Source organism: Bubalus bubalis, chromosome 11, assembly GCF_019923935.1.
Source record: "Bubalus bubalis isolate 160015118507 breed Murrah chromosome 11, NDDB_SH_1, whole genome shotgun sequence".
NCBI classification, from domain to species: Eukaryota; Metazoa; Chordata; class Mammalia; order Artiodactyla; family Bovidae; genus Bubalus; species Bubalus bubalis.
Window position 1 is genome coordinate 20648357 of NC_059167.1, and position 19374 is coordinate 20667730.

The 19374-nt window shown below is 37.4% G+C and overlaps 1 protein-coding gene across 6 annotated transcripts in view; it reads right to left on the reverse strand.

Moving 5' to 3' along the window:
• Positions 1 to 19374, reverse strand: part of PCNX1 (pecanex 1) — a 186047-nt gene that overhangs the window by 65557 nt on the left and 101116 nt on the right. For all 6 annotated transcript variants that reach the window (XM_025295267.3, XM_025295268.3, XM_025295266.3 and 3 more), the window contains 5 exons: positions 17720 to 17873; positions 14338 to 14370; positions 12671 to 12842; positions 12078 to 12188; positions 9189 to 9280 (listed from right to left, as the gene is read on the reverse strand). In XM_025295267.3, coding sequence (XP_025151052.3) covers positions 9189 to 9280; positions 12078 to 12188; positions 12671 to 12842; positions 14338 to 14370; positions 17720 to 17873 — 562 coding nt within the window. The remainder of the gene's footprint in view (positions 1 to 9188; positions 9281 to 12077; positions 12189 to 12670; positions 12843 to 14337; positions 14371 to 17719; positions 17874 to 19374) is intronic.

Here is a 19374-nt window from a genome sequence, read left to right on the forward strand (position 1 = left end):
GACATGTGGATATGCCATGTCTGCTTTGCTCACTGCAGTATCTCTGGAGTCTGTTAGCATGGTACCTGGTACAGAGTAGACAACACTGGTGAAAGGAATAGTTAACAGTTCTTAAGTATGGCCTGTGAGGTAAGCACCTTTGTCTTTAGGGATTCAAGAGGGGAGAATGGTGGACTACATAATCAAATGGTAGTTTATTATGCAACATGCTCCCCCCGCCATTTAATAATAAAGTCTTGGAAATTGTTCCACACAACAGAGACCTTTTCTTTAATGGCTACATAAAAATCTAATCATCATCATATTATGTATATCATACTCTGTATCAAGCTCCTTTCTCAGATCTCTGTAAGTATTTATAAATTCTTACAATCATCCTCGGAGATATGTACTGTTACTCTCTAATTTATACATGAAGAAACTAAGGCAGAGATGGTTTAAGTATGTCCAGTTAACTGGTGGAACCAAAAACTGAACTTCCTTTTATGTTTGAATTTACTGAGCATAAAATTAAACAGTATGTGAAGAGTTTCAGAATGAAAGAGAGATAAATACATAAGGCAACAAAATAGAGGAGAAAATGAAATGTATGTAAGAACAGCATTAGCATAGTGATGATAACGTAAACATATCAGGTGTATGAGGGAGACAAGGAAGACTGTCTCATAGAAATGTGGGGAGAGTGGCAAAACAAAGGTAAGCCTACAGCTTCCATAATGTGCAGTCCATGGCTAACGCCTAAAACTTGACAAATTTTAAGAAGTATAAGTTAGTTACTTAGAGATACGGAGGCAAACACCATGAGAATCAGCTCAAAGAACTAAAAGTGATAACTCTGAGGAAGGGAAAAAGGGGTACAAAACCTACAATAAAAGTGACTGGGAACAAACATGAGGGAACCTTCCGATGGTGAGAAACTATTTTATATCTCACTAGGGGTGTATATTACACAGGTACATGATTTGCCAAAGCCTGTCAAACTGTGTACTTAAGATTCACTGTGTATAAATTCTGCTTCAAAACAAGTATTATTCAACAAACGTTTGACACTACTTTTTATTTCTCTCAGACAAAAGAAAAGCATCCTTAAATTGGTCTCAAAATGACTTACATTATTTAGATTAATAATTTTGAATCATGAAATATGATGATTAAAAGATTAAAAGCTGAATTTGTTCTACAGGCTGTACTGGGTCTAAATGCTTTTACTTCAGTAAACAATGGCCCACATTCTAGCAATCTCTTTAAAAATACGTAAAGATGTAGGAAGTATGTATGTAACAGTAAGTAATAAAGTTGTCTTAGAGGAAAACTGTTAACTTTTAATGAGTTTTAAAGTTCAAGGGAAAACATGTAAACAAAAAAATCAGAAGTCAGAATTTCTAATAGATGTATTCAGTTCAGTCGCTCAGTCATGTCCGACTCTTTGAGATCCCATGAACCACAGCACACCAGGCCTCTGTCCATCACCAACTCCCAGAGTTTACCCAAACCCATGTCCATTGAGTCGGTGATGCCATCGAATCATCTCATCCTCTGTCGTCCCCTTCTCCTCCTGCCCGCAATCTTTCCCAGTGTCAGGGTCTTTTCAAATGAGTCCACTCTTCGCATCAAGTAGCCAAAGTACTGGAGTTTCAGCTTCAACGTCAGTCTTTCCAATGAACAGCCAGGAGTGATCTCTCCGAAGAAGCATCAATTCTTTCGCACTCAGCTTTCTTTACAGTCCAACTCTCACATCCATACATGACCATTGGAAAAACCATACCCTTGACTAGACGGACCTCTGTTGGCAAAGTAATGCCTCTGCTTTTTAATATGCTGTCTAGGTTGGTCATAACTTTCCTTCCAAGGAGTAAGTGTCTTTTAATTTCATGGCTGCAGTCACCATCTGCAGTGATTTTGGAGCCCCCAAAAATAAAGTCAGCTACCATTTCCACTGTTTGCCTATCTATTTGCCATGAAGGGATGGGATCAGATGTCATAATCTTAGTTTTCTGAATGTTGAGTTTCAAGCCAACTTTTTCACTGTCCTCTTTCACTTTCATCAAAAGGCTCTTTAGTTCTTCTTCACTTTCTGCTGTAAGGGTGGTGTCATCTGCATTTATGAGGTTACTGGTATTTCTCCCGGCAATCTTGATTCCAGCTTGTGCTTCTTCCAGCTCAGCGTTTTTCATGATGTGCTCTGCATAGAAGTTAAATAAGCAGGGAGACAATATACAGCCTTGACATACTCCTTTTCCTATTTGGAACCAGTCTGTTGTTCCATGTCCAGTTCTAGCTGTTTCTTCCTGACCTGCATACAGGTTTCTCAAGAGGCAGGTCAGGTGGTCTGGTATTCCCATCTCTTTCACAATTTTCCACAGTTTATTGTGATCCACACAGTCAAAGGCTTTGGCATAGTCAATAAAGCAGAAATAGATGTTTTTCTGGAACTCCCTTCCTTTTTCCATGATCCAGTGGATGTTGGTAATTTGATCTCTGGTTCCTCTGCCTTTTCTAAAACCAGCTTGAACATCTGGAAGTTCATGGTTCATTAGGTTGGGGCAGAAGTAATTATGGTTTGCGTTGTTGAACTTTGCTGATTGATATTGGGATACATTCTTAAACACATTCTTAAATTATGTTATACATTATTTTAATGTGCATTTCTTGCTTATGTTTTTTGCTAATGACTTATTACCTGCTGCTTATATTTACTTTAGAAATGCTGTTAGATAAAAGGTAAATTTGAGCAATTCTTTGAGTTCTAAATGGGTTGTAAAGCAGCAGAGACAATTTGCAACAACAATGCATTTGGCCCAAAAACTGCTAACCGATGTACAGGGTGCAGAGGTGGTTCAAGAAGTTTTGCAAAGGAGACGAGAGCCTTGAAGATGAGACGCATAATGGTCGGCCATCAGAATTTGACAACAACCAATTGAGAGGATCACTGATCCTGATCACTGATCCTCTTAAAACTACACAAGAAGTTACTGAAGAACTCAACGTCAAGCATTCTATGGTTGTTCGGCATTTGAAGCAAACTGGAAAGATGAAAAAGCTGGATAAGTGGGTGCCGCATGAGCTGACTGAAAGTTACTGTTTTGAAGTGTCATATTTTCTTATTCCTTGCAATAACAACAAAACATTTCTTGATTGGATTAGGATGTGTGACAAAAAGTAGATTTTATACAACAATCAGTGATGACTAGCTCAGTGGCTAGACCGAGAAGAAGCTCCAAAGCACTTTCCAAAGCCAAACCTGCACCAAAAAAGGTCATGGTCACTGTGTTACTGTTTGGTGGTCTGCTGCCCATCTGATCCACTAGAGCTTTCTGATTTCTGGTGAAACCATTACATCTGAGAAGTATGCTCAGCAAATTGATAAGATGCACTGAAAACAGCAATGCCAGCAGCCCACATTGGTCAACAGAAGAGGCCTAATTCTTCTCCATGACAATGCCGGACCGCACGGTGCACTACCAAACTTCAAAAGTTGAATGAACTGGGCTACAAAGTTTTGCCTCATCCTCCATATTCAACTGACCTCTCATCTACTACCACTTCTTCAAGCATCTCCACAACTTTTTGCAAGGAAATCACTTCCACAAACAGCAGAAGGCAGAAAATGCTTTCCACGAGTTCATCAAATTCTGAAGCATGGGTTTTTATACTACAGGAGTAAACAAACTTATTTCTCATTGGCAAAAATGTGTTGATTGTAGTGGTTCCTATTCTGATTAATAAAGATGTGGTCAAGTCTATTTATAATGATTTAAAATCCATGGCCCAAAACCACAATTACTTTTGTATCAATCTAATAAATGTCTATATTAGTGAATAGATTAAAAAAATTAAAAAAAAAATTAAACCACTCCTAAGATATGATTATATTCCCAGATAATCATGATGGTGTGATCACTCACCTAGAGCCAGATATCCTGGAATGTGAAGTCAAGGGGGCCTTAGAAAGCATCACTACGAACAAAGCTAGTGGAGGTGATGGAATTCCAGTTGAGCTATTTCAAATCCTGAAAGATGATGCTGTGAAAGTGCTGCACTCAATATGCCAGCAAATTTGGAAAACTCAGCAGTGGCCACAGGACTGGAAAAGGTCAGTTTTCATTCCAATCCCAAAGAAAGGCAATGCCAAAGAATGCTCAAACTACCACACAATTGCACTCATCTCACACGCTAGTAAAATAATGCTCAAAATTCTCCAAGCCAGGCTTCAGCAATACGTGAACTGTGAACTTCCAGATGTTCAAGCTGGTTTTAGAAAACGCAGAGGAACGAGAGACCAAATTGCCAACATCCGTTGGATCACTGAAAAAGCAAGAGAGTTCCAGAAAAACATTTATTTCTGCTTTATTGACTATGCCAAAGCCTTGACTGTGTGGATCACCACAAACTGTGGAAAATTCTGAAAGAGATGGCAGGACCACCTGACCTGCCTCTTGAGGAATTTGTATGCAGGTCAGGAAGCAACAGTTACAACTGGACATGGAACAAAAGACTGGTTCCAAATAGGAAAAGGAATACGTCAAGGCTGTATATTGTCACCCTGCTTATTTAACTTATATGCAGAGTACATCATGAGAAACGCTGGGCTGGAAGAAGCACAGCTGGAATCAAGATTGCCGGGAGAAATATCAATAACCTCAGATATGCAGATGACACCACCCTTATGGCAGAAAGTGAAGAGGAACTAAAAAGCATCTTGATGAAAGTGAAAGTGGAGAGTGAAGAAGTTGGCTTAAAGTTCAACATTCAGAAAACAAAGATCGTGGCATCTGGTCCCATCACTTCATGGGAAATAGATGGGGAGGTAGTGTCAGACTTTATTTTTTTGGGCTCCAAAATCACTGCAGATGGTGACTGCAGCCATGAAATTAAAAGACGCTTACTCCTTGGAAGGAAAGTTATGACCAACCTAGATGGCATATTCAAAAGCAGAGACATTACTTTGCCAACAAAGGTCTGTCTAGTCAAGGCTATGGTTTTTCCAGTGGTCATGTATGGATGTGAGAGTTGGACTGTGAGGAAGGCTGAGCGGGGAAGAATTGATGCTTTTGAACTGTGGTGTTGGAGAAGACTCTTGAGAGTCCCTTGGACTGCAAGGAGATCCAACCAGTCCATTCTGAAGGAGATCAGCCCTGGGTGTTCTTTGGAAGGAATGATGCTAAAGCTGAAACTCCAGTACTTTGGCCACCTCATGCGAAGAGTTGACTCACTGGAAAAGACTCTGATGCTGGGAGGGATTGCGGGCAGCAGGAGAAGGGGACGACAGAGGATGAGATGGCTGGATGGCATCACTGACTCGATGGACGTGAGTTTGAGTGAACTCCAGGAGTTGGTGATGGACAGGGAGGCCTGGTGTGCTGTGATTCACGGGGTCGCAAAGAGTTGGATACGACTGAGCGACTGAACTGAACTGAAAGATATGCAATAATGTTCCTCAATGAATCTAACTGTCCAAAAGTAACTTCTATGATTAATTTCTTGTGTATTCTTCCATAAATGCTCTATGTATATATAAGTTATTGGGTGTGTTTTTAAATAAAGGCACAAAGGGAACATTTATTTTTTGGCATATTGCTTTCCTCTGTATTCACACACACACACACACACACACACAGGAATATTACTCTACCTAAAAAGAAAGGAAATCTTGTCAATTGCAACAACATGGATGAAACTGGAGGGCAATGTACTAGGTGAAATAAGCCACAAAGAGATTCACAAATACTGCATCTTACCATTTATATGTGGAATCTTAAAAAGGGGAAAAAAAAATTAAACTCATAGAAGCAGAGAATAGAAAGGTGCTTGCCAGGGACTGGGAGGTAGGGGAAACAGGGAAAGGTTGGTAAAAGAGTACAAACAGTTGTAAGACAGAATTTAGGTAAGCTGTGGGCAAAATGGATAAAGAGGGTCAAAAGGCACAAACTTCCAGTTTTAAGATAATTAAGTACTGAAAGGGTAATGCAGCACAGTGACTAGAGTTAATGATACTGCATTGCATATGTGAAAGTTACTAAGAGGACAGGATCTTAAAGGTTCCGTAAGAAAAAATATTTGTAATTATCTATAGTGCCTTCCCTGGTGGCTCAGAAAGTAAAGAATCTGCCTGCAACGCAGGAAACCCAGGTTCAATCTCTGGGTTGGGAAGATCCCCTGTAGAAGGAAATGGCAACCCACTCTAGTACTCTTGCCTGGAGAATTCCATGGACAGAGGAGGCTGATGGGCTACAGTCCATGCAATTGCAAAGAGTTGGACATGACTGAGCAACTAACACATGGAGATACATATTAATTAAGATTTATAGTGGTGCTCATTTTGCAATATACATAAATATTGAAACTAATATAATGTTATTTGTCAATTATACCTTAATAAAAAATTAAAATAATAAACTTAAAAAAATTTTTTAAAGATGAATAAAGTCTGAGAAGCTAGTAAGTAACACAGTGACTACAGTTGATAACACTGTATTGTAGAACTGAAATTTGCTAAGAGAGTAAACTTAAATATTCTTACCAAAAAAAAATAAAAGTAAATATGTGAGGTGATAAATGTGTTAACTTAATGGGGCAGTTCTTTCACAATTTATACGTATATCAAATCATCATCATGTACACTTTAAATATCTTAATTTTTATTTGTCAACTACATGTCAATACAGCTTGGAAAAAAGAAAAATAATACATCTTGGAAATCCACATTTGCACATAAAAATCTATTTTTATTCATTTTCATGATCATATGGTATTCTATTGTGGGGCTATACCATAATTAATTTAACTAGTCACAAATGACAAATATTGGGTCAGTTACAGCTTTTGCTGTTATAAACACTGCTATGATAAAATCTTTGTATATAGTCTTTACTCATTTACATAACCAAATCTGCACATTGATTCTATTACAATGGGAAACATCTAAAACTAAAATAGTCTGGTATAAAATGCCATGGCCAAGAAAGAAGGAAAAAGTATATCTCCCTGCCTGTCTTAGGACACAAAGTACTAGTTGGCAGCTTTACAACTGCTGTTCTTTTCTACATAATTACAGTTAAACTGGCTTTTGGAAAATTAGAAAACTTACTGCACTGTTAACTTCTATGGCTGCAATTTCCAAATAATGACCCATTTTCCAAAACATACTCTCCAAACACAGATCTGAAACTTTTATACCAGATGGTTTAGATGGTGTACCTGGGAGAGCTTGGATTTGGATCTCATTCATTACCTCTAGTTCTTTTCTGGGCCATCAATCAAGCATCTCCCTCTCTGCTCAATTTCCTACCTCCCCTTTTAAATGCAATCAAGCCTCAGATCTTTCTTAGAAAACAAAACCCAGGAAACAATCGTCTCATGCACACAGGCTTCTCAACTATATTCTACAGAGAGTAGAACACATTTCCTTAATATCAATTCAAACCTAAATTTCTATTAATCTAGCTAGTTTCCTCAGCCAAAATACCAAAAAAAGCTATTTTGCTCAAGTCACCAATATCCTCTATTAAATGCCAAATTAAATAAAAATTTTTTCACGTTGTACCACCTCTGAAGTTTCCTTTGTTGGATTTTGTTTCATTCACTGCTTAATATTCCCTGCTTAAATACTGGCATTTCCCAGGGTTCTATCTGTGTCCATTTTCTCCTGCCAACCCAGGGTAGCAATCTTTTTCTTATACTTTAATTTGCTGATGAATTCTAAATCTTTTCATCATTACCACAAATAACTACCCACTATGTACCCATGGATACCCCATTAATGCCAACAAATAAAAGTGTCTAAATGTAAACAATCCCCTTCCCCAGTAAACTCAAAGACTTCGAATCATGTGCATTAGTATCACTATGTAATAGGCTGTTCAAACCAGCACCCACCCAGAAGTCATCCCAGATCCTACTTGGGCTTTTTTCTTTTTAATCACTGAGTTCCCAAATATACTCACTGAGTCCAGTTGTCATGAAGTCTCTTATCATTTTAAGATGGCAGCACAAGTGACTCCCTACTTCTGACCCTACCTGCTTGTATTTCACACTGGGGACCAAGTAATCTTTCTAAAATGCAACACTGATCATTTCCTTGCCTTACCTCAAATTATTTTGATGGTCTTCCATCTCCACCCAATACGTTCAGGACAAAAGATATTTCAAAATCCAGTCGTTGCTTACCTTTCCAGCCTTACTGTAGGCCATCTTTCCTCATGAACCCAAATTTCCAGCAATTCCAAATTATTTGCTGTTTCCTGTACACAACACACTTTCTTTACAACTCGATGGTTCTTCATCCCTTGTTTCAACTAGCTAATTCCTACTGTCCTTCAAATTTTGGTAAAAAATCACCCCTTTGGAAAATCATCTCTAATCCCTTTAGGCTGAAGAGGATGTCTCAGTTCATATACCTGTAATACTCTGTTTTCACAGCCTTCATCCCCTCTATTCACCCTCAGTTAAGAGCTCAATTAACTTGTTAACCACAGTTAACATACCGGCAACTTAAAAGCAGAAAATGGTACTTAGCACAGAACTAGGCACATAGTAAGCACAGTAAATGCTACTGAGTCCATGAATCAAGGAAGGACGCTATGAGCCCCTTCGCATAACCCTTTCAACTCTATTATTCTCTGTTTATCTTGTATTAATCATTAAAAAGAATACCAAGAATTGTTTATGAGAAACCTAAAATTTTTACTTATAATTTGGTGACAATTACTTAAAAATGGAGCTAATAGGGCTCATCAGATTCTTCTAAACCAATAATGACATTAAATTTCAGTGCATTAATTTTTACTAAACTGAATCTTAAATTGCAGTACTTGAACTTGTTCTCTAAGTTTGAAAAAAATCTTGATATGAAGAGTAATTACACATATTCTTAAGTAAAAATCTGAAGTTAATTTCATATTGTTATCACCATGCCCCACCTCTATCCTAGACCAGCTTAGTTTTTAATAATCTGCTTTTAATATTAACCTATTATTACTGCACAGAAAATAATTTTCTTTTAGTAATAATTAACTATAAAATTGCTTTCAAATTCAAACTAAATCAGAATAATGCACAACATATGAAGACCATGGAAATTAATACTGAAGACATACCAGGAAAAAAAGTAATTAGTCAATTTAAAACAATCTTCATATATTAATAGAAAAGTAGGCTTAATGACAAAACATACTACATGTAATGCTCACCTTTAAGGCCCCATAACATAATCCATACAGTAAGGCTACTGCCACGACGCTACAGACGAAACTGTACAGTGCTGCAAGCAGGCTTGTAGTGGCTAGACAGGAGAGGGAGGAGAAATCAACGTCCATAAACATACACATGGGTGGAAAAAACTTGTATAAAAAAGTCACTGCAAAGCACTTAAAATGATATGCTACTGAGTATAATTAAATATCTACTTGCTCAATTTATGAAAATTGAGTTTCTTTATCCTGTCCTTTCAAAAAATTTTGAAATGATAAAGGTTTATTACAATTTCTGATACAAGGTAAAATACATTCACCTTGGAAGGAATAAAGTAATAAAAATCTTTTTTTATTTTACTACTATATTTATCTATAGTAGAAAAAATTATACCTATATTGTGCTTCAAGAATGTACCTTATTATTTATAAAAGTTTGGGAAAATAAAGTTCAAAGAGCCTCAAAAGAAACTAGAAATGTATTTTCACTAAAAGATGTTAGTCTATTTAAACAGAACTTGTGCTACCCACAGAAGTAAATTTATATTCCTATAATTAATTAATTCTCACAAAAAGTATAGATCTGACTAATTACTAACAACAAAATATATCACATATTCTACTCTAAAAACAGATCCAATGGGATTACTAATAATAAGGAAGAAAGGATGGCTAAGATAACAGACTTCAACAGTAATTTTATATGGTGACCTTAAAAAAAAAAACTACAAGAAAAATTTTTCTTTAGGAGATATTAAAAAGCTTACACCTTGCACAAGTTTATAAATTATGATGAAGCCCACTACTATAAATTATCTACACTAAACCTTCTTCACAGATTAATATAGCACCTATAATAGCCCCCCAAATACTCAAATTGCTTTCTACCCATTAAGTTGTGCTGAACACCAACTGTTCTTAATTCATGCACCTTCAAAATTTCAAACTATTAAAAATGCTCTAGATACACAGCAACATAGAAAAAGCTTAGTTTCTATTTAAAATTTAAACCATAATATCAACACTTTATCAGTAGAGGTAATTTCAATGCTGTACTTGGAAGATACAGACAGCAAAATGTGATGAATAAGGGTCAGTAATTTCTTTCCCTTTCATATTTTTTTTACTAGCTGTACACTCATCTCTCAGTAAAATGTTGGATGGTTAAACTAAATAAAGGTATATTTTAACCTCAGTTAACCACAGACCAAAGTGTTATTTTCAAGTTCTGCAGAACATTATTCCAGAATAATTTTGTTTTCATCTTATTTTGAAAATAAAATGTACATACAACAGGGGAATACATTTCTAACTGTATCAATTCATATTCACATATTCTACTCTAAAAGCAGAGATATTTCTAAAAATCTTATTTAGTAAAATGTAAAAGCATTCTGGTTTAGGTGTCCCACTTTTGCTTTCTTGACTATGCCAAAGCCTTTGACTGTGTGGATCACAACAAACCGTGGAAAATTCTGAAAGAGATGGGAATACCAGAACACCTGACCTGCCTCTTGAGAAACCTGTATGCAGGTCAGGAAGCAACAGTTAGAGCTGGACATGGAACAACAGACTGGTTCCAAATAGGAAAGAAGTATTGTCACCCTGCTTATTTAACTTATATGCAGAGTATATCATGAGAAATGCTGGACTGGATGAAGCACAAGCTGGAATCAAGATTGCTGGGAAAAATATCAATAACCTCAGATATGCAGATGACACCACCCTTATGGCAGAAAGTGAAGAAATAAAGAGCCTCTTGATGAAAGTGAAAGAGGAGAGTGAAAAAGTTGGCTTAAAACTCAATGTTCAGAAAAACTAAGATCATGGCATCTGGTATCATCACTTCATGGCAAATAGATGGGGAAACTGAAATAGTGGCAGACTTTATTTTTGGGGGCTCCAAAATCACTTCAGATGGTGACTGCAGCCATGAAATTAAAAGATGCTTGCTCCTTGGAACAAAAGTTATGACCAACCTAGAATGCATACTAAAAACCAGAGATATTACTTTGCCAACAAAGGTCAGCCTAATCAAAGCTATGGTTTTTCCAGTAGTCACGAACGGATGTAAGAGTTGGACTATAAAGAAAGCTGAGCACTGAAGAACTGATGCTTCTGAACTGTGGTGCTGGAGAAGACTCTTGAGAGTCCCTTGGACTGCAAGGAGATCCAACCAGTCCATCCTAAAGGAGATCAGTCCTGAATATTCATTGGAAGGACTGATGCTGAAGCTGAAACTCCAATACTTTGGCCACCTGATACAAAATGACTTGTTGGAAAAGACCCAGATGCCAGGAAAGATTGAAGGCAGGAGGAGAAGAGGACAACAGAGGATGAGATGGTTGGATGGCATTACCGACTCAATGGACATGAGTTTGACTAATTCTGGGAATTGGTGCTGGATAGGGAGACCTGGCATGCTGCAGTCCATGGGGTCACAAAGAGTCGAACATAACTGACCAACTGAACTGATTCTAACGATGAAACAAAGCTCTGAAACTAAATATATAGAATATCAAATGTATACACTAGTTCAAAATGTAAACATAATGCCACATATCAGAGCTCAAACTATTTGATCTTTTATAAATATTTCATAAGTCTATATAAGTTCCATGCAACTCACTGTAACTTTAAGGTAACAGTATTTTAACACTTGTTACAAATCAACTCCATTATTCCCAGATCTTTCACTAAAGTAGCAGACTTGACTATTTTTTTTCCTATCTACAAACTAATCCCTGTTCAATCTTTAATTATTAAATAGTGCATTTTCTAATTTCACTTCTAAAATAAAAACTGAAAAAACAACTTAATGGTCAGTTTATTGTTTAATGATCTGTAAAAGTAATACTTTAAACTTAATTTTTATAAGGAAGTACTCACCATTACCACCAAAGATATGAATATCCAATTGTTCACAAAGGTACATTACAAATGTATTCACCTGAGGCAGGAGACCAATGAAAAATACTATTGGGAAACAGAGTGTAAACACTACAGAAGGAAAGAAAAGCAAGTTAAAAATAGCATGTCACATCCATCCCTTTGTTCATCTTAAGACCATAAAATAAATGATAAAAAGGAACCCAAAATTAACATAGATTATTAAGCAAGTTTCTTACAATTGCTTAAAACTACTAAGCAAATTTCTTAAAGTTACCATTTTAAATTATTTCTCTACATAACTGCCTGAGTATTAAATAATCTTTCCAACTATGAACAATTTAGTGTTTCACATAATAGGAACCTGAGATAAAGATCCAAGGAAAATCTCTCATTCCATCGGCTATATTTGTTCATCATCAGTTTTTTCATTGCTAACGCCCTATAGTTTTTTCGTTCCTTACTGAGAAGATGGCAATAAATAGCAAAATAAGTCCACTAAAACTATTTTTACCTATATAATCAGTCTACTGATCAGTGAATGGCTTGCATACAAATAATGTTAAGACCTACAATACCTTAAGATGACTCACCTATAACTAAATCCCTGGCTGATATAAGCACAAGAGGATTGGTGAAAGTTATTCCATATAATTTGAACTTGGTTGTCGTTAGGTTTCTGCTACCATAATCCAAGAGCCAAATAAGACCACAGCACAAACAGAAATAAACTGGTCTACTGTAGGCAATGATACGATTATGACCCTGAAAATGACATTAAAAAGAAGTCAGTTTAGTTAATTTGAAGAGTCACAACTAGCTACTGAGATCTTTGATGGCTTATATTCTGAAGATTCAAAATGTTTCCATATGAAGTCAGGTTTCTGACTGTGGCAGAAGGGAATTACAAATATGGAAAGGAGGAAGAACAAAATAAACCTTAGGATGTTAGATTGAAATTAAGTATCAGTATGAACTCATTATTTTTAATAATGCAGACAGATGAAGAATAAATGTGTGAGTATATGTGTACACATATATTTTTCTAGTTTTATCCACTGAGAGGACCTAGTAGCAATGACATTCTAGTAATAAAGATTACTAGCAAACTGATTTTAGTTTATAAATAACAATGCTCACTAAAAGGAACCAAGGATCCACAGAGAAAAGGTTGGTTTCAGGCTAAGACGGGGAAAGTATAAGATGAGCCTGGTACAAATTATTGTGCTCCTAATGGAGAAAAAACTTTTAAAATGATAAAGGTATGTCAAAAGGGCAAGGAAGGCAGCTGATGGGTTCTCAATGGTCAAATCAGGGACAATATGAACATCAAAAGTAATGATAGTAACATTATGGTCCATTTAATAAAGTAAGAGTCTGTGGATCCACACCAATACAAGAAAAGGGAAAGTTCTTATGATAAGAAGTCAACTAATAAATATAGAAGGAAACATGGACCTAAAAAAAATCACTATTTGGTCACCAGCCAAGAAATATCAACAGATATTAAAAACAAGTCGGTGGAGATGTGCAAAGCAACAGGATATATACACAATCTCAAGTATCTCCTATATGGTTATTGACTACAAGAGAAAAATGATAAGATTAGAGTACTGGTTCTCAAGGGGCGGGGGCGGGCAGGGGGTGGGGGGAGATTTCACCCTCCAGGGGATGGCTGGTGAAGTCTGCAGACACTGTGGTTGTCACAACTAGGGTGAGTATGCTGTTGGCATCTAGTGGGTAGAAGTCAGAGATAATGCTAAACATCCTACAATGCATAGGACAGAGCCTCCCCACCCCCAGCTTTCAACAGACAATTATCCAGCCCAGAATGTTAACACTGTAGAGTTTGAAAAACACTGCAGACACTACCCTTAGACAAAAGATCAGTTATCACCAGTAAAAGCATAAATCAGTTATCATGTGCTTCCTTATATGATACACTGAGAACACATTGCTTTTGTAATATTTCTGCCAAAAAAGCACAGCCTGTATTTAATAAGAAATATCAAAGTCAAATTGAAGGTCATGTATAAAATAACTAGCCTGTATCCATTAAAAATGTCAATATTGTGTCAAATACTGAGGAACTGCTCTAGATTAAAGGAGACTACAAAGAACAAATGCACAATCACCGAGTTTCTTCTGCCAATGAGAAAATACTACCACAAATCTTAATTCAATCTGACATATGACCAAAAAAATGGTTTTTGAGGAATGTCAAGGAATCACAAGTTGTAGGTGTATCAGAGTGACTTACATGTCTAGGAGAAGAAGAATCTGGTTGAACACTCTGAAAAAAAAAAAAGAAAGATAGATTATATTATTGAAGACCTGGGAATTTTACATTAACTTCCAAAATACCTGAAATAATTTTAAGTGAATATTCCATAGCTAAGTCATGACCTGTGGAGAAGGCAATGGCACCCCACTCCAGTACTCTTGCCTGGAAAATCCCATGGGCGGAGGAGCCTGGTGGGCTGCAGTCCATGGGGTCGCTAAGAGTCGGACACGACTGAGCGACTTCACTTTCCCTTTTCACTTTCATGCATTGAAGAAGGAAATGGCAACCCACTCCAGTGATCTTGCCTGGAGAATCCCAGGGATGGGGGAGCCTGGTGGGCTGCCGTCTATGGGGTCGCACAGAGTCGGACACGACTGAAGCAATTCAGCAACAGTAGCAAGCCATGACCTGTAGGTCATTAATTCTGCTGCAGCATCAACAGAAGATGAAACATCAGCTCCGCTCAAACCCTTCCTAACGCTTAACCTTATTATGTTTCTGAAATAGCATAAGATGATCTAGCATATGAAATAGCATAAGATGGATCTATCAGCATAACAGCTGATAGATCCATCTTACTCCTTGGCGCATTAGAACATCTAAGTACAATTAAGGCAGAATGCTTTCGTATGGCAACATCACTCCATTCAGGCCATGCACAAACTATGAGTGAGCTTATAAAAAGGATTCCAGTTATGCCCGAAACTCAAGCTTACTGAACAATTCAATGGCAGTTGTATTAAGTACACATTTAATACGATGCATTTTCACATCAAACTCAAATTTAGGTTATATCCTTCTAAGAGACCATCAATTTTCCATAAAAGTGTTCAAAAGGTATTATGCAGTTACTTCCCAAATGATGACTTTTCTCCCAAGTTGGAGTTCATTTTCAACAGCATACCAAAGAATTTCACTAGGATAGTCTACTGCCATCCTGTAATTCAACACTGGACTAAGATCACAGAGTTTGGCACATAGCTCTTGTCTGGTCTCTTTAAACTCAATTTGAATGTTTATCCTCCTAAAGCTCTGTTCCTGCCTTTCTTACTTCTGTTTATGATATTACTATTCTTGTAGTCAAACAGATTTAAAAAATCTGAAATACTAAAAAAATCGCATTCATCTTTTTGCCTTTTCCATATCTAACCATATTAAGCAGTGGACAAAATTAGAAAATTAGAAACACTGAACCCAGGGAGTGAATTCAAATGGTTTAAGGCAATAAAGGGATGGTTTAATGGGAACTGAAACAAAAAGGACAAAGTCCAGAAATTTTAACACAGAATCACCAAATTTAACCAGAGAGACTTTAGGTAATGTTATTAAAGGTCAAGAAAGAAGGAGCAGAGGCTCTAAGATCTGGGTTGGTATACTACTACCAAATCCTAGAGGAGGAAATGGCAATCCACTCTAGTATTCTTGCCTGCAGAATCCCATGGACAGAAGAGCCTGGTGGGTGACAGTCCATGGGGTCACAAAGAGTCAGACACAACTGAGTAGACACACGTACAGACTATGATCAAAAGCAAAAGAACTGGGAGAGGAAAAGATCAGAAGATGACCATGCGCCCTTTTCAGAATAGGACCAGCTTCCTCTTAGATATATACAACTAACGCTTATGAGAAAGGTGAAGACTGTGGAATAAAAATTCTGGACGTGATTTATATAGAAGTATATAAGAGTGGCAATAAAAGAGGATGACTTCATTGGCAAGGAAGTGCAAAATGAAAAGATGGCCAAATAAAACCCTAGCAAATTCTCGTAAATTAAGAAGTGGTCAAAAGAACAAAGAGGCATCAACAAAGAAAAATAAAGTTACTTGAAAAGTAGGATAATCATGAGGGTAGTATAAGATCACAGATCAACAATGAGGAAAACATAAAAACGGAGCAGCACTCACAGAGAACGAAGACTAAGACCATAGATTTGGCAACTAGAGATTATTAGTGCACAAAGACTGTAATTTCAGTACTGCAATGAGGGAAAAAGTATGGATCGGTCTTGAAGAAATACAGCAGTTGACACAGGTGGCTTACTCTAGAGGTCTATAAATGGAGAGAGAAGAAAGCAAGGATAGCTGATGGTGTAAACAGAACTAAACAAATAGTTCTTGGGATGAGATCGGGTTCTGCACGTTAGTATGTACCAGGCAAATACACAGAACTGGCTAAGAAAGGGAAGAAAACAGTTCATGTTACCCGTGCACAGTGAGGCTGCATGGAGGGTAGAAATTTAGGTATTTAATTCTCCCATTTATGGAAAGCTTAAAATTGGTTATTTCAGAGCCACTATTTGAACAAAAGCAAAGGGATGCCAATCATGTGCTCTTGGTGTCTTCAAAGAATAAATATGCTGGTTTTGACATTATTCTATCTACCAATGATGGATTTTAACAAATTTCACCTACATAAGAGAAGACTCAAATATGAGACTAGGAGGGTTAATGTTGATAAATTAAAAAGAAATGAATTTCAAGAACTCAAATTCTTGGGAATTCCCTGGCAGTTCAGTGGTTAGGGCTTGGTGATTTCACTGCTGGGGTCTGGGTTAAATTCCTAGTCAGGGAACTAAGATTCCACAAACCATGTTCAGTTCAGTTCAGTCGCTCAGTCGTGTCCAACTCTGTGACCCCATGCGGCAATGCCAAAAAAAAAAAAAAAAAAAACCTCTTTCTTTTAATAAGTGCCCAAATATTTAATATAAAAAAAAGTTTGGGAAGTTTAATTCACATATCATTTTTTTTAAGTTTATATGTCCCTTTTGTTCCTTACCCAATCTAATATAAACATCCAAGGAAAATAAATCTAAAAGTTATATTCTTAGAGTCCATAAGACTGTTCTATACATCAGTGTCTCTTTTGCTGTCTCGTACACAGGGTTATTGTTACCATCTTTCTAAATTCCATATATATGCGTTAGTATACTGTATTGGTGTTTTTCTTTCTGGCTTACTTCACTCTGTATATCTGAGAGAGAGGGAGAGGGTGGGAAGATTTGGGAGAATGGCATTGAAACATGTAAAATATCATGTATGAAACGAGTTGCCAGTCCAGGTTCGATGCACGATACTGGATGCTTGGGGCTGGTGCACTGGGACGACCCAGAGGGATGGAATGGGGGAGGGAGGAGGGAGGAGGGTTCAGGATGGGGAACACATGTATACCTGTGGCGGATTCATTTTGATATTTGGCAAAACTAATACAATTATGTAAAGTTTAAAAAATAAAATTAAATTAAAAAGAAAAGAAAAAAAAAAAGTTATATTCTTAATGTAATTCAATGAATGATACAAAATCTTCTGCTTTTTAACACAGCTACTATGCCAAAGCCTGAAGAGAAGAGAGATGCTGGTACCTTAAGCAGTGAGTACTGACAGCTGGCTATCACCAGGCAGAACTGGAAGACCCAGATATCTCTGAAGAAGCCTTGTATAAGAAGAATGGATCCCAAAAAAGCCACAAGAATAGCCAAGATGACAGCTAACACATTTTCCAGGATCTCACGATTTCTGTAGACAGAAAAAAATTATCAGTAAGTACATGATCAATATAAGAAATGAATTGCAGTGAAAAGGGGGAAGACATCCATATGAAGTTCATATTATATTTGGTACGATGTTTTTTTTTTTCCTTTGTCCTAGGTTTGAACAAGGCTTTGGCTCATACCGATAAAGTATGCCCGGTTGAGACAGAAAGCTAGCACACATTCTTTAAATTTTTTTAATTTATTTTTAATTGGAGGATAACTGCTTTATAATATTATATTAGTTTCTGTCACATATCAACGTGAATCAGCCACAGGCCCTCTCCCTCTTAAGGCTCCCTCCCGCCTCCCACCCCATCTCATCCCTCTGCATTGCCACAGGGCACCAGATTGGAGCTCCATGCGTCACACAGTGACTCTCCACTGGTCCTCTAACTGCACATACGGCAATGTGCATGTTTCAGTGCTACTCTCTCAAAGCGCACCGCCCTCTCCACCCACAGGGTCCACAAGTCCGCTCTCCCTGTGTCTTCACTGCTGCTCTGCAGATAGCTTCATCAGCACCATCTCTCTAGATTTCATAAATACGTGCTAGTTTATGACATTTGTCTTTTTCTGACTTACTTCATACTGGATAATAGGCTCTAGATTTAGCCACCTCATTAGAACTGAGTCAAACGTGTTTCTTCTTATGGCTAATGTTCCATTGTCTATATGTACCACAACTTCTTTATCCATTCATCTGTCAATGGACATCTAGGCTGCTTTCAGTTCAGTTCAGTGGCTTAGTCGTGTCTGACTCTTTGTGACACCTTGACTGCAGCACGCCAGGCCTCCCTGACCATCACCAACTCCTCGAGATTCATGTCTCCAGACTCATGTTCATTGAGTTGGTGATGTGATCCAGCCATCTCATCCTCTGCCGTCCCCTTCTCCTCCTGCCTTCAATCTTTCCCAGAATAAGGGTCTTTTCAAATGAGTCAGCTCTTCCCATCAGGTGGCCAAAGTACTGGAGTTTCAGCTTCAGCATCAGTCTTTCCAATGAATATTCAGGACTATTCTCCTTTAGGATGGACTGGTTGGATCTCCTTGCAGTCCAAGGGACTCTCAAGGGTCTTCTCCAACACCACAGTTCAAAAGCATCAATTCTTCGGGACGCGCATCTTTCTTTTTATAGTCCAACTCTCACATTGATACATGACTAGTGGAAAAATCACAGCTTTGACTAGACAGACCTTTATTGGCAAAGTAATGTCTCTGCTTTTTATTATGCTCTCTAGATTGGTCATAACTTTTGTTCCAAGGAGCAAGCATTTTTTAATTTCATGGCTGCGGTCACCATCTGTGGTGATTTTGGAGTCCCCCAAAATTAAATCTGTCACTGTTTCCACTGTTTCCCATGAAGTGATGGGACGAGATGCCATGATTTTAGTTTTCTGAATGTTGAGCTTTAAGCCAACTTTTTCACTCTCCTCTTTCACTTTCATCAAAAAGCTCTTTAGTTCTTCTTCACTTTCTGCCATAAG